This window comes from Cydia splendana, chromosome 25, assembly GCF_910591565.1.
Source record: "Cydia splendana chromosome 25, ilCydSple1.2, whole genome shotgun sequence".
In the NCBI taxonomy this organism is placed as follows: domain Eukaryota; kingdom Metazoa; phylum Arthropoda; class Insecta; order Lepidoptera; family Tortricidae; genus Cydia; species Cydia splendana.
The window spans coordinates 7,102,094-7,115,920 of NC_085984.1; the positions used below are offsets into that span (position 1 = coordinate 7,102,094).

Genomic DNA, 13,827 nt, shown 5'->3' on the forward strand with positions numbered 1-13,827 from the left:
ACAGCGTTCCCACAGATCTACGTTGGAGATTTTCTCGGGCCAGTATACACCGAGAATACGGCGAAGACAGCGGTTGACGAAGACTTGGAGCCGACGTGAGATGTCGTTTGCGACCTTCCACGTCTCACATCCGTACAGCAATACGGTTTTCACGTTGGACTGGAATATCTTGAGCTTAACTCTCCTAGTCAGTTTCCGCGATTGCCATACAGGACGGAGCTGTGCGAAGGTCGCTTTTCCCTTGGCGATTCTCGAAGCGATGTCCTCTTCGGTCCCTCCGGTTTCCGACACTACGCTTCCGAGGTAGGTAAACTTGTGGACCCTCGCCACACCCTCTGTGCCGATGAGCAACGGCAACGAGCTCGTCGCTCCACACCTCATCTCCTGGGTCTTCCGGGTGTTAATTTTTAGTCCCGCCTCCAAAGCTTCTCGCCGTAGGTCGTCCAGTTTGGCTTGCATGTCGGCGCGCGTGTGGCTCAATAGGCATAGGTCATCGGCATAGTCCAAATCTTCCAAGACGTTGGACAGTCCCCACTCTATGCCGCGGCGCTTCCTGTTAGTGGTGTTGTTCATGATGCCATCGAGGACGACAAGGAAGAGGAGAGGTGAAAGGAGACACCCCTGGCGAACACCTGCATGAACCGGTATGTCCTCCGAGACTAGGCCGTCGTGAGTTACCCTACAAGAATACTTCCCGTAGATGGCCTTAATTATGTTCGTGATCTTCTCGGGGACTCCAATTTCACGTAGCCGGTCCCAGATACAGCTCCACCGCAGTGTGTCGAAGGCTTTTTCGAAATCCACAAAGGTCAAGTACATTTCCCTCTGCCATTCTGATGCCTGTTCGAGTATTATGCGCAAGGTGTTGATCTGGTCCGTACACGATCGGTTGGGTCGGAAGCCAGCCTGCTCTTTGCCAAGAAGAGGTTCGACGGCCTTCGACAACCTATCTAGGATGACCTTGCAGAGCACCTTAGATGGGATCGAAAGCAAAGTGATGCCTCTCCAATTGCCACAATCACTGAGGTCTCCCTTCTTGGGCACGGTTATGAGAAGGCCTTTGTTCCAGTCGTCGGGGAACTCTTCGGCTGACCAGATGTTCCGTAGTAAAGGCGTCAGCGCGTTTGCAGCGGTTGGGATGTCAGCTTTCAGCATTTCCGCTGTGATGAGGTCGACTCCTGGGGCTTTGCCGTTCTTCAGTGATCGGATGGCCTTCACTACTTCCTCTCCTGTAGGGGGAGACACATCAATGTCTAGGCTGCGTGCGGGCGAGCTAGCAGCAGGTGTGTGTGTATTAAAGGGGTCGTTCGGGACTCGGAAGATCTCCTCGAAGTGCTCCCGCCAGCGTTGAAGCTGCCCCTCCGATGTCACAATTAACTGACCATTCTTGTCTTTCAAGGGCTTCTTCTTCCTCTGGTTGCCGTTCCCGGCCAAGGTCTTCGTTGCCTTGTACATCTCCCTGAGATTGCCGGAGTTCGCAGCGCGTTGGGCGCAATCCGCGATTATAATCGGCGATTATCGAAAAATCAATCAAAGAAATGCATGATTTTAATTTTAATAGTTCCAAATAGCTTCAGGAGGTCTATTCACATACATACATACATATAATCACGCCTATTTCCCGGAGGGGTAGGCAGAGACCACTGATTTACACTTGCTACGATCCTGACTTACCTCTTTCGCTTCCTTCACTTTCATAACATTCCTCATACACGCTCGCCGGTTTAGGGTGCTCTTGACCTGGCCTTTCTTCAGGATTTCCCCGATCTGATCATCTATTCAGTATTTATAAATCTTGTCATGATCGAATTTGATCGAGATTAATTATGAAAAATGTAAATGAAACGAACACATACCCATATCAGTTCAAGACAATATATCCGAATTGGTCTCTTGAGAGTCAATACTAGTACATACAATAAGTATAGCAAAGCACTTAACGCTAATTTTTATATTTCCAGATACTACTCTGTATACTTCTTCGGTGGCTGCTGGCTCTACGGGGTCTTCGGCGTCATGAACTGGTGGCAGGTCTGCCTCTACCAGGCCTGCATCTGGGGCTCCACCTGGGTCTTTTACAACCTCAACTTCTTCGTCAACAAAATGATCCACAAAGTAGGAGACGTTACTCCAAAAACATCCATCAATGGGGACCCAGAGTCTAGGGAAACTACTTTCCAAAACGCGAGTAAAATAGATGGAGCTGTTGAGACTGGTTCAAGTAAAATAAGAAAAGATGTTGAGCTAAGTACCAAAGATAGTGGGAAGGCAAATGTAGCATATTTAAACGATAATAATGATACGGAAACTGAAAAGCAATGGAAATCAATAGGTATCAGTAAAAATGATAGCAGTCTAAATCAGTCTTTAGATAAATCAACTGGTACCAATTTTAAAAGAAATCAGTTTGAGAAGTCTAGTTTGTAATTTGTTGTTAAGATTATCTGGGTTATAAGAACAGGGAAGGCCGACCAAAAAGTAAAAGGGAACAAGGCCTAGCAGGATGATAATTACTGTACTAGGTTACTGTACGTGAGAGCTAGAATGACCTAAGAACTGGTAATATGCAATACCTAAACAGGTTAGTCTGGTGTTCAGATATATATGGGGCATTATCTATGAAAAGGGACCTTATTGTCGATGGCGCTTACGCCGCACAGCGTCGCGCGGCATTGTATTTATATCGGAGCATCGTTAATAATGGAGTAGGTAAGCGCCATCGACAACAAGGTCCCTTTTCAAAGATAACGTCTCATATGTAGTAGTTTGTCCTGTCGTAATGTTTGGCATTGCTCTGACTCCGCCTAATAGGTAATGTTTAAGGATTGGTTATTTAGAAACATCTTTAATAAGACATACCAATCGGTTTCCTGACCAACTTATAAAATGGCTTCTAAATTGGTTCTTTGAGTAGATTATGAGTTATAAGGAAGAAGTACAGTCAGCAATGAAAGTGTGTATAAACAAAATACAGTAACTAGTACCTTAAGCTTATTGAGTGTTCTGTGATTGATAATAACTAAATGATTAATGTTTTAGGATTTTTAGCGCATTGATTAAAATGCGATTTCTAGCAAGATGAGAGACCGAGAATTGTCGAATATGTAACCAGCGATAAGAGAGAACAATAAAAAAAAACAGAAATGTTTTAGACGCTTTCAAGGCAAAAAAGGCAGAATTATGATTATTATGAATTAAGAGTGTCAAAATATATGGGGCATAATCTATGAAAAGGGACCTTATTGTCGATGGCGCTTACGCCGCACAGCGTCTCGCGGCATTGTATTTATACCGGATCATAGTTAATAATGGAGTAAACGCCATCAACAATAAGGTCCCTTTTCATAGAAAACGTCTCATATAATGTTTAGTTTTCATGTAACAAATTAAATGGAATACCTAATTTAATTAATGTCATTATAATATTAAGTTGTACGTGTTTAATTGTGAATGGATTTTTAATTATTATTTTATAAAATTATTTTAGTAATTTTATACTTTTATTTTTCTTTATTCATCAGTTTCTTAGTTCTATATTTATTATTTAGCCTAAAATTTATTTAAATATAAGATTTAGATTAATTTCTAATATCATACCAATCATAACTGACAATAGGTACCTAAGATGAAAAAGTGACACCAAAAAAAGAAACCACATCATATCAGTATTTTTTTATATTTCTAGAAAAATATATCTTAAATGTATCTACATTCTACATTACTTACAAAAAGTTGTTCAATATTTATAAGATTTACAATACATTCAGCACATACTACCGGTAACCCTTGAAAAATATATTTTTCTGCCTTAATTGGGTAACTAAAGACTCTAAAGAGTATTGTTAATACTTAAATGAACGAACTACAAAATTATATACAGTGCCTACTGCTTAAATTTAATTATATATTTTTTTATTTCAAATTGTTTATTTTCACTTAAAGAACCTATCACGAGTAGGCACCTATAAGCATTTTATTAAAATGAGACCTCATATAAAAATAATTCTCTAAATTTAACACACACTTATGTCTCTTATTTTATATTTAAAAATCTTAGCAGTAGGGAACTGTATATTATACAAGTTTACATCATGAATGGCCCTTTTTCTGACCTATCATTGCATCTTCATATCTCTCCGCACTTCAAAAAGTACAAAATTTTATTACATAGTATAACTAATCCACGAAGATATGGTCTATCTCTAAAATCTAAATTTAGGGTCGAGTTCACCATCTACCGGGTGTTGCCTGTAACACGAGCAAATAATTAAAACATATATTATACTCCTCAAACTATGAAACTTTTGTTCATCAACTTTTAAAAATTATGAATCCTTTAGACTTCCTCTCATACAAAATAAATATTGCCTTCAATGTACGCTGACATCAGTGTGTTTGACGTTGCTTGTCACGCTTTAAACATAACAAAATTTGCAATACATTGCGTCTTAGAATAAACTTTAAAGTGTAATAAAAATCAAAACATATAAGTCATTTTCAAAAGTTGCTGAACAAATGTTGGTAAGTTTGAGGAGTACAGCCTACTGTTTAAATGATTGCTCCTGTTACAGGAAACACCCGGTATATTGGTTATATAAATGGTGAGAAGAAGTCGATAACTCGAGATATAGAATTAAAGAAGCTTAAACTTAAAATAAAATTACATGAGGTTCAAATTTCTTCAATTTTATATCTCGAGTTATTAACTTTTTCCCGCCGTGTACCGAAATATACTTATTTACAAAAAAACACTATTCTTTTCAGCTGTTGCGCTATGAGTAGAATCCGTCTAAGCTAAGTTTGCACCGATTTGGAAGCGACAAAGTTTGGCAGCGCCACTATGAATTTCAAATTTCGATATTTGACATTTACGGTGCCATTCCCATATTCTTTCGCTTATCAAGATCCATGCAGACTTAATTCAGACGGACCCTAATCTATTGGGCCTATAGTTTTGACCATATTGATAAGGAGTCGTAGATAACTTATCTTCAACTTGTGTAAGTACGTGTACTATTATTATTGCACTATAATGTCGACATTTTGATACACCAACATTTCATTGACCGCGCCATCAGATTTATCGGAGCGGCCGAGGTGCTCAAAAATATATGAACACGCACTCTTAACGCTTTGGCAATAGAGGCGTGTTCAGATATTTGTGAACACCTTGGCCGCTCCGATGTATTTGATGGCGACTGTACATTACTATAATTAAGTTAGAAGAAGTAAATTATCCTACTCAAAATATCGGCAAATACAAAAATAATTATTTAAGAACTAAAAAGTTATTTTTCATGAATATTTTCTTCATCAACGTTTGAGTATTAGTTTCAAATCAAATTGCTAAAAAATTCATTCTAAGTCAGACAAGTTGATGACCTTAATTTAAAACTAGTGTTGTATAAATTGGCAGTGATGTAAAATAAACTAGAAATGACTAAAGGACCAAAAACTAAAACCTGCAGCGTGTATCAAACGATTTTTGCGAAAAAATTGTACAAACCGCAGGTTTATTTTGTTAAATCTTTCAAAGGTTACCCCATCCCATCACAATTTGAATATTCCAATTTAACCCACATTGGATGAATCAACTTTTTGTGTTACACGTTGCCATGGATATTCCCTGAACAACTATATAACCTTCATTCTATGGTTTAAATTTACCAAACAAGAAGTTGTAAGCCATTTCGATAATGAGCGTAATAGTAGAACGTTCACTAACACACTGTACCACTATTGTTTCTGTAAGTGCCCCTAGTGTACATATCATTTGATAGTGAGTTTGCGCTGTCATTTTGAGTTTCCTAAACGTCCCGCTTAGCGCGCTGTTCAAAATCCCATACAAAAATAGACTTAACGCAAACGCGAACGTTCAAATGAAATCAAATTATCAAATGAAATTTACGCTATGGATTCTGGATAACGGAATATAAACACAAATAAATTGATCCACCATTACATTTTCAACTACCTGCGGATTAATATAGAGGCCATCATGATACACTTTATACCATTGGGACTGGCAACTGCCTCAAAATAGTTTAAACTGCGCCGCCTGGTAAACGCCTGAATGGCTTTGAGGTCTTGGGTCATAAACTAGATGCCGCTGAGGCCTCTGTATACCATCTTGGTATCTCTGTGGCTGTAGGAAATATGATGACGGTGTTCTTATACTAACCCCTGATATCTGCGGCCTTTTCCGAATCTGATAGCTGTTTAATTCCGAAGCCGCAAATTGTGGTTCTTGCTGGAAATTGCTCCTAAATCTTGAATAGGTGTAGTCCCTATCTCCTGGAACCATGAATCCACTTGGGATGTTATTTCTAACATTAACATTTGGAAGGGCAGGCGCTAAAGCCTCGTTAAGTGCCACATCATAATCGTTTTCGATAGAATCAGCTAGATTCTGTTTAATAGATATGTTCTCTGGTATTCTTAAAGGTTTGCCAGTCGCCGTGTACGGCTTTGAAATTTCTGGATTAACTTCTGGTAATTGAGGGGACGGTTTGAATGGTGCTTCTGTCGGACTGTAATTGTAATCATCTGCTTCTTCTTGTCTTCTTTCTTCATCTGCTGCCGCTTGCTCAGCCTCTAAATAGGGTTTTAAATAATCTCCAGGTGACAAAGTAGTTTCTAATTTTTCTTTTATCGCGTGGTATTGATCGTTGTATATCCTTAATACTTTTGCGGCTAAGTTTTTGGCTTGGTCTTTCGTTGTCAGTTCAGCGATGGCTGTTGTCGTTGGTCTCTGTGTTGTTATTGGTTTGTGTGTTGTTGTTGGTTTGCGCGTTGTTGATGGTTGGTGCGTCGTTAGTTCGTCTGTTGTGGTTTCTTTTCTGTCGTAATCTATATCTTCTTCATCGTAGTACTCTTCGACATCATCTTCGTAATCGTCTTTTGTCAGTTCGGTTGTAGTTGGTTTTCCTGTTGTAATTGTAGTCGTTGGTTCTTCTGTTGTCGTGGTTGTGGTGGGCCTAGTAGTAGTAGTTGTAGTAGTCGTGGTAGTGGGTCTAGTTGTGGTAGTAGTGGTTGTAGTAGGTTTAGGGGTGGTAGTGGTAGTAGTAGTGGTAGTAGTGGTGCTAGTAGTAGTGGTGGTGGGTTTGGGGGTGGTGTTCGGGGGCGCAGTTAAGTCTTTACCAGCAACTGGTTGCAAGCCCCTAGGCAAGTAGGGACTACCACCCCTAGACGGTAAAAAAGGACGCTTTAGTACTTTTACATTAGGTTTCAGATCTTTGATCCTACTAGTAATATCTTCGTCTTTTGTTTTTACGTGATCTCTATCACTATCTCGTCTGTCTTCGTAATCATCGTAATACTCATCAGTCACTTTAACTTTGGGAGTTTCTTTGTTCCTTTGATTGTAAGTATATTTTTGTGATTTCACAGGCGGCTCATAATAATATTCGTCATCTTCGTAATCGATTGGCCTTTTATTTTTCTTAATTTTAGGCGCTGGACTAGAATAATGTGGCCTTGAAGGCTTAAATTTTTCCTTTTCTACAGGTTCAGGTTTTGGCCTTTGTTGAATTTGACTGTTCTTGCCAGATGACGATGGTCTCCTGGTATCTTCCTCTTCGTAATCATCATAATATTCATCATCGTCAGCTCTTAACGGCGCCTTCGTGGTCGCTATTGGGACATATCCGTATTTATCTTTCTCAGTGGCTGGAACCGGCCGTTTGATCTTTGGCGCCATTCTTGGTTGACTAAATATACCACGGCCATTAGGTTTCACCAACGTTTGAGCTTCAGGAGCGGTTGGTGGCTGTCTTCTTTCTTCACGAACTCTCTCATCATCATAATTTCTCTCTGGCCTTGGTTCTGGTTTACTGTTAGGCTTTTCATCTCTGCCATTCTCTCTGTCTCCTCTATACCTTCGTCCTTCATTAGAATAAGGTCTTGAAGGTTTGCCTTCATCCCTTGATGGTCTTCGTTCATCACGCGGCCTTATTTCGTCACGAGTTCTTCCTTCATCCTTAGGCTTAACTTCATCTCTATGTCTACCTTCATCTCTTGGTCTTATTTCATCTCGCGATCGTATTTCATCACGTGGTCTTTTTTCATCTCTAGGTCTAATCTCATCGCGTGATCGAATCTCATCTCGAGGCTTCATTTCATCTCTGGGCCTAATTTCATCTCTTGGCCTTATTTCTTCACGTGTTTTCCCTTCATCCCTGGGCCTGAATCCTTCCCTAGGTTTTTCATTTCTCATATCATCTCGACCAGGATCATCACGGGGTCGCTTTTCATTTGGTTTATCTTTTTGTCTTGGTCTGTCATCTTCTCTGTATCTCTCTTCTTCTTCATCTCTAGGTCTAGGTCTTCTGTTTCCAGCTCTATAGCCAGGTCTATCTTCTTCGTCTTCATACGGACGCCTGTCGCTGTAAGGTCTCTTAGCTGGCCTGTTGGGCCTGTCGTAGGGTCTTCTGTCCTCGTAGTCGTCTTCAGGTTGCTCGTCTCTTGGACGCGGTCGACGTTCGTATCTGGAAAATATTAAATTCGATTTTAAGCGTAAGACTCTTTTATTGTTTTTTTATTATACTTATTTTTGCCTAAATGGACATATTTATCTTTTATCGCGTTTTCAGTTTTAAGTTTTGAATTGATTGATTCATTATCACTGTGAGAAGGTACGAAATGGGTCATAAATTAAAATTTCGACTGTACAAAGATAGTGACAAACCTGTCATCCTCGTAGTCATCGACAGGCCTCCGCTTCCTACCTCCCGGCCTGCCTTGAGGTCGGGGCCTAGGCCTGGGTCTCCTGCCACCCCTGAAAATAAACGTCATTGCTTGAATGAGACAAAGTTTTGAAGGAATAGGCAAGAGTGGAGTCATTAAAGCTTCCCTTTAACTAGTCATAGCCTGAAAGCGATAAAAGGGGAGGGCACCTTAAATAAGGGTCGGCTTTTTTATGTTAATAGTGACAAAGTTCTCTTGGTGAATTCAAGTTTCAGACTTCGAGAGACATACGTTCTGGCTTTTGCCCTAACATTACTTTTAAGCGTTTTGTAACAAAATAAGTCCGATTTGGTTTGGTTGGTTGATGGCGGCAGTATTGAGGTGGCGAACGTCACTCATTTTATCAAGGAATTTGACAGATACAGCGGCGGCAACAACGACGCTGCAACAGTACGGTAAAATCAGGTAACTTTAGTCCACAACTTACAACTGTGGTCTAAATTCAAGATCCAGTAAAATATATATAAGTATTTTTCAAATTATGTTGAGTATATCGTCGCTGGAAAACAATATCGCTGTAACCCCTAGCGACGATATACAGCCTGTGGCCTGTAATACGAGCAAAAAATTGAACTGTAGACTGTACTCCTCATACTGACCAACATTTGTTCAGCAACTTTTAAAAATAACTTGTGGTTTGATTTTTAATACCCTTTAAAGTATTCTAAGACGCGATGTATTGCGAATTTTGTTATGTTTAAGGCGTGACAAGCAACTTCAATCACAATGACGGGTCAAACAGATCACTGTGTTATGTCTTTCCTGTAGACATACACAAGAGTTAAGGGCTATAAAGGTTAATTTTCTTATTTAACCCTTATCCACGTGAAAAGCTCCTCCTTTTATTTAGAGAACTATGATAAAATCATTGCTTACATGCCCACAAGCTGTTAACTATTGCCCACAGGAGAGAAAAATGTACTGTTCGCGATAACACACTAGTTTTCTCTCCTGTGGGCAATAGTTAACAGCTTGTGGGCATGTAAGCAATGATTTTATCATAGTTCTTTAAATAAAAGGAGGACCTTTTCACGTGGATAAGGGTTAAATAAGAAAATTAACCTTTATAGCCCTTAACTTTTGTGTATGTCTACAGGAAAGACATAACACAGTGATCTGTTTGACCCTGATATGGCACGGCGATGGCGTCCATTGAAGATAATATTTATTTTGTATGAAATATAGGGACTCTAAATAGGTACTTCATAATTTTTAAAAGTTGTTGAACAAAAGTGTCACCGTTTGAGGAGTACAATCTATGTTTTAATTATTTGCTCGTGTTACAGGCCACACCCGGTATACTTAATAATTATAGATAACCTCCAAGGCTCCAAAATACATGTAACGAGTACAAATCATAAAGGCTCGTTAAGAATCAATGTTAAAAACTGGAGCATAGTTGTACTTAAGGAGTTTGAGGACTGTACTGTCCTTAAACTCCTTAAGTGTTAGTGTGACGTCTGTGACTAGTTACCTGATTTTACGGTACCTAAAGCAGCTGCTGTTGACATCCGAACGTCAGTTTGAGATCCACTGGCTTCTTTAATTTACATGAATTCATTTTAACTGATTGAAAATGGTAGGGGAGCCCAAGAGGGGATTTTTGTGTTTACTCGAGCGCGTCAGATTAAGATATGAATGATATCTTGCTACCCCGTGTAGTCTACCTTTACCCCTTTTAGCCATTCCAATATTAGATGATAAGAAGAAAAAAAAGTTATATAAAGTTTTTTCTCCAGCGAGCCGGAAAGGGTCTACATTTTTTTTTTAATTTCGGGAGGTTGGTGGGGGGTTTAACAAATTGTTAAGCAGATTGTGGATTTGGTCATATTAGTCCAAATTAACGCTATAATTGTGCTATGACTAAATCTGATAATTATTTGCACGCATTTCCTTAATCTGACGGTTACAATGTAAAAATTAGGCGTCAAACTTGTGTTCGTCAGATTAAGAAAATGCCTACAAATAAGTGTTATATTAAGTTATAGAAAAAATATAGCATTAAAGTGGACAAAAACGACCAAACCTGCTTAACAATTTTTTTAACCCTCCACCAACCTCCCGAAATTAAAAAAAAAATGTAGACCCTTTCCGGCTCGCTGGAGAAAAAACTTTATATAACTTTTTTTTCTTCTTATCATCTAATATTTGGATTTCAATAGGTCTGTATGACGCTCGAGTAAATCCCGATTTAGCATCGTGGGCTCCCCTACTAAAAGGTGCTTTAGGCGGACTAGGTCACTTTCTTAGAAGGTAATTTTCGAGTTAGGTCACCTGTTTAGGACGCTACTTTCTAAGGACAGTAAGGACGTCCATTTCAACACTTTCTGTTCACCTCTGTCACCTTAATAGTAGTAATACAGCGAAGCGTATAGATTATACTAACCTCTGTTCATAATCGTAGTCATCCCTCTCGGGATAATAGTAGTCATCATCATAATAGTCATATCTATGAGGCCGACGGGGTCGCGGGTGCGGGCGGGGGGTAGTGGTGGTCGTAGTGGTCGACGTGGTGGGGGGAGGAATGGTGGTCGTCGACGCGGCTTTGTAGAGAGCTTCGTTCCTAAAAATAATTTGAGAAGTTAGTTTGATAAGAAATTTTGTACTTAAACAGGCTCTTTGCGTCCGCGGCGTTGGTTGCATAGGTTTAGGAGAGAATAATTAGAAAGATGAAAAGCCAGCATGTAATTGTTGAGAATCACCCAAAATAGAGGCGCCAGTCGTCGAGTTGCGGAAAATCACCCGAATTACAATACAATTATAAACTGAAATAAATGTCATATACTAACAAAAACTGACCAAGGCCTCCAGTAGGTACAGGCACCTGCCGCGATAGCAGAGGACGCTGGTTCGATTACAGCCTGGGGCAATGGAGGCCTTGGTCACTTTTTCTTAGTATATGACATTTATTTCAGTTTATAATTTATATAAGTAGTAGTCTTTACTTGAAATAGAAACAAATTAAAATATTTTCTGAAAATAATTTAATTTGTTCTAATAGTACAATACAATTGTTGAGAAATCCTTGGAATAATGAGTCTAACGGCCTGGCCACGACATTGCGCGACTAGCTTCGGCTAAGGCGAAAACCATAGGTGGGAACGAAAGGTCCGATCGCTGTCTCTCGCTCCAACCTATGGTTGTCGCCTAAGCCGAAGCCAGTCGCGCAATGTCGTCGTGGCCAGGCCGTAAGGCGTCGGCATTGACGCAAGCGCTTGGAAACTCACCTGTTGAAATAGTTTGGCGAGTTCTTGCAATCCACTTCAGAGACGAATTGGCAGATGAAGGTCTTCTGGTCGAACGCCGTGTAGTTCGCACAGAGGAAGTCGTACCGCGTGCCGAACAGGCAGTGGTGGTATAACTGGAAACAGAGGAGCAGGGATTATTATTATTTGGAGCCTGTTGTGTCCCACTGCTGGGCAAAGGCCGGACCTAATTCCTCCAGAGATCTCTGTCTAGTGCTATGTCTGGCCTCTCTTTTAAAGAGTCCAGTTCAGCAGGGATTATTTATCAAAAAAATTGTTCCACCACGCTTATACACCAGAAAAGACTTGACTAACTTCGTAAAGGAACACATTTTAATTTAATCATGAGTATGATTCAAACCAATTTCTGATAAACGCCTTTATTTCTCTTTACAGACCACCTGTAGGTATCTATATAAATCCTTCTCTGTGTTTCTAAAATGAGAACAGGTAATTGTGTACAAAGTCACCAAAGAAATAGTCTTTTGTATACTTATCAATTTAAATCCAAACATAAAATACGAAATTTAGGTGTATATCTGATCAATATACTAAAGAGCTTTAGACGCTCTTACTTGACACTTATGAGGAACTTAGAATCCATCATGTGACCCGTCACACATGAAATCTATTATCTCTGGTGAAGTCACGGTCTCGCAGAAGGGGTAGGCAGAGAGATTGTAGTAATTCAGCTTTCGGGGCAAGTTGGGGTAGCAAATAAAACACTTACTTGACACTTATGAGGAACAGAAGCGTAGAACCCATTGTGCTGTTCATTCTCGTATGACTTAAAATCTATCTTTGGTGGCTGAGCGGCGTCATAGAAGAAATAACCAGAAATTTGTCCTATAGCTAATATATCGTTATTCAATTCTCAGGGTAGTATAAGGTCTTACTTGACAATTATGAGGAACTGACGCGTAGAACCCATCATGTAATCCGTCACACTTGAAGTCTATCATCTCTAGTGGTGGCACGGTCTCATAGAAGGGGCAGCTAGAGAGATTGTAGCCATTCAGCTCTCGGGGCAAGTTGGGGTGACAAATAAAACACTTACTTGGCACCCATGAGGGACAGACGCGTAGAACCCATCATGTAGCCCGTCACACTTGAAGTCTATCATCTCTAGTGGAGGCACGGTCTCATAGAAGGGGTAGCTAGAGAGATTGTAGCCATTCAGCTCTCGCGGGAGGTTGGGGTCGTAGATGTAGTCGATTTGGGGGATCCCCGTTAGCTTGCTGGTGGTGTTGGTCTCTCCTCCTTCCGCTGTTGTTTCTAACTGAAATGGAAAGACACAATGTTAGGTATACATTTTTCTACAAATTATATGATAGATCGTGGAAGCGTGTTGAAAATATAGAAATATCTTTAGTACTTATAATAATTTAGTTGCTAATGGAAGTTAAACACCAAGTACTACTACACTAGGTACCTAAAAGAAAAAATAAATACAAGAACTGTCTTTTGTTGGGTTTGTGTCTGGATATTCTGACATCGAATGAGATTTGAAATTATTTTATTGACTGACTTGAAACCACTTGTAAGCGTATTTAACTTTAATATGTGGGAGACCGAGCTTTGCTCGGAAAACGTACAAAAACTCAAAAATGCGCGTTTTCCCAGGGATAAGACCTAGCTAGATCGATTTTTCGCCCCCGAAAACCCCCATATAGCAAATTTCATCGAAATCGTTAGAGCAGTTTCCGAGATCCCCGAGATATATAAATAAATAAATATACAAGAATTGCTTCGTTTAAAGGTGTAAGATTAAAACCAATACTAACTCTGGAGCCGTCAGGCCTCTCTGCCACAGACGGCAAGAGCCCTGACGGCTGCA

The 13,827-nt window shown here is 40.0% G+C and overlaps 2 protein-coding genes across 7 annotated transcripts in view; one reads left to right on the forward strand and one right to left on the reverse strand.

Annotated features, from left to right (window-relative positions):
- The window catches only part of LOC134802779 (androgen-dependent TFPI-regulating protein-like), a 51,940-nt gene extending 48,447 nt beyond the window's left edge, over positions 1-3,493 (forward strand). For all 5 annotated transcript variants that reach the window (XM_063775485.1, XM_063775484.1, XM_063775483.1 and 2 more), the window contains exon 4: positions 1,962-3,493. In XM_063775485.1, the coding sequence (XP_063631555.1) occupies positions 1,962-2,427 (466 nt within the window). In that variant the 3' untranslated portion in view covers positions 2,428-3,493. The remainder of the gene's footprint in view (positions 1-1,961) is intronic.
- An 868-nt stretch (positions 3,494-4,361) lies between these two features.
- The window catches only part of LOC134802722 (zinc finger CCCH domain-containing protein 13-like), a 73,060-nt gene continuing 63,594 nt past the window's right edge, over positions 4,362-13,827 (reverse strand). The window contains exons 4-8 of one of the 2 annotated variants that reach the window (XM_063775371.1): positions 13,048-13,269; positions 11,973-12,106; positions 11,132-11,308; positions 8,687-8,776; positions 4,362-8,486 (exon numbers count right to left, since the gene is read on the reverse strand). In XM_063775371.1, coding sequence (XP_063631441.1) covers positions 6,035-8,486; positions 8,687-8,776; positions 11,132-11,308; positions 11,973-12,106; positions 13,048-13,269 — 3,075 coding nt within the window. In that variant the 3' untranslated portion in view covers positions 4,362-6,034. The other variant, XM_063775370.1, reaches the window with a different exon arrangement.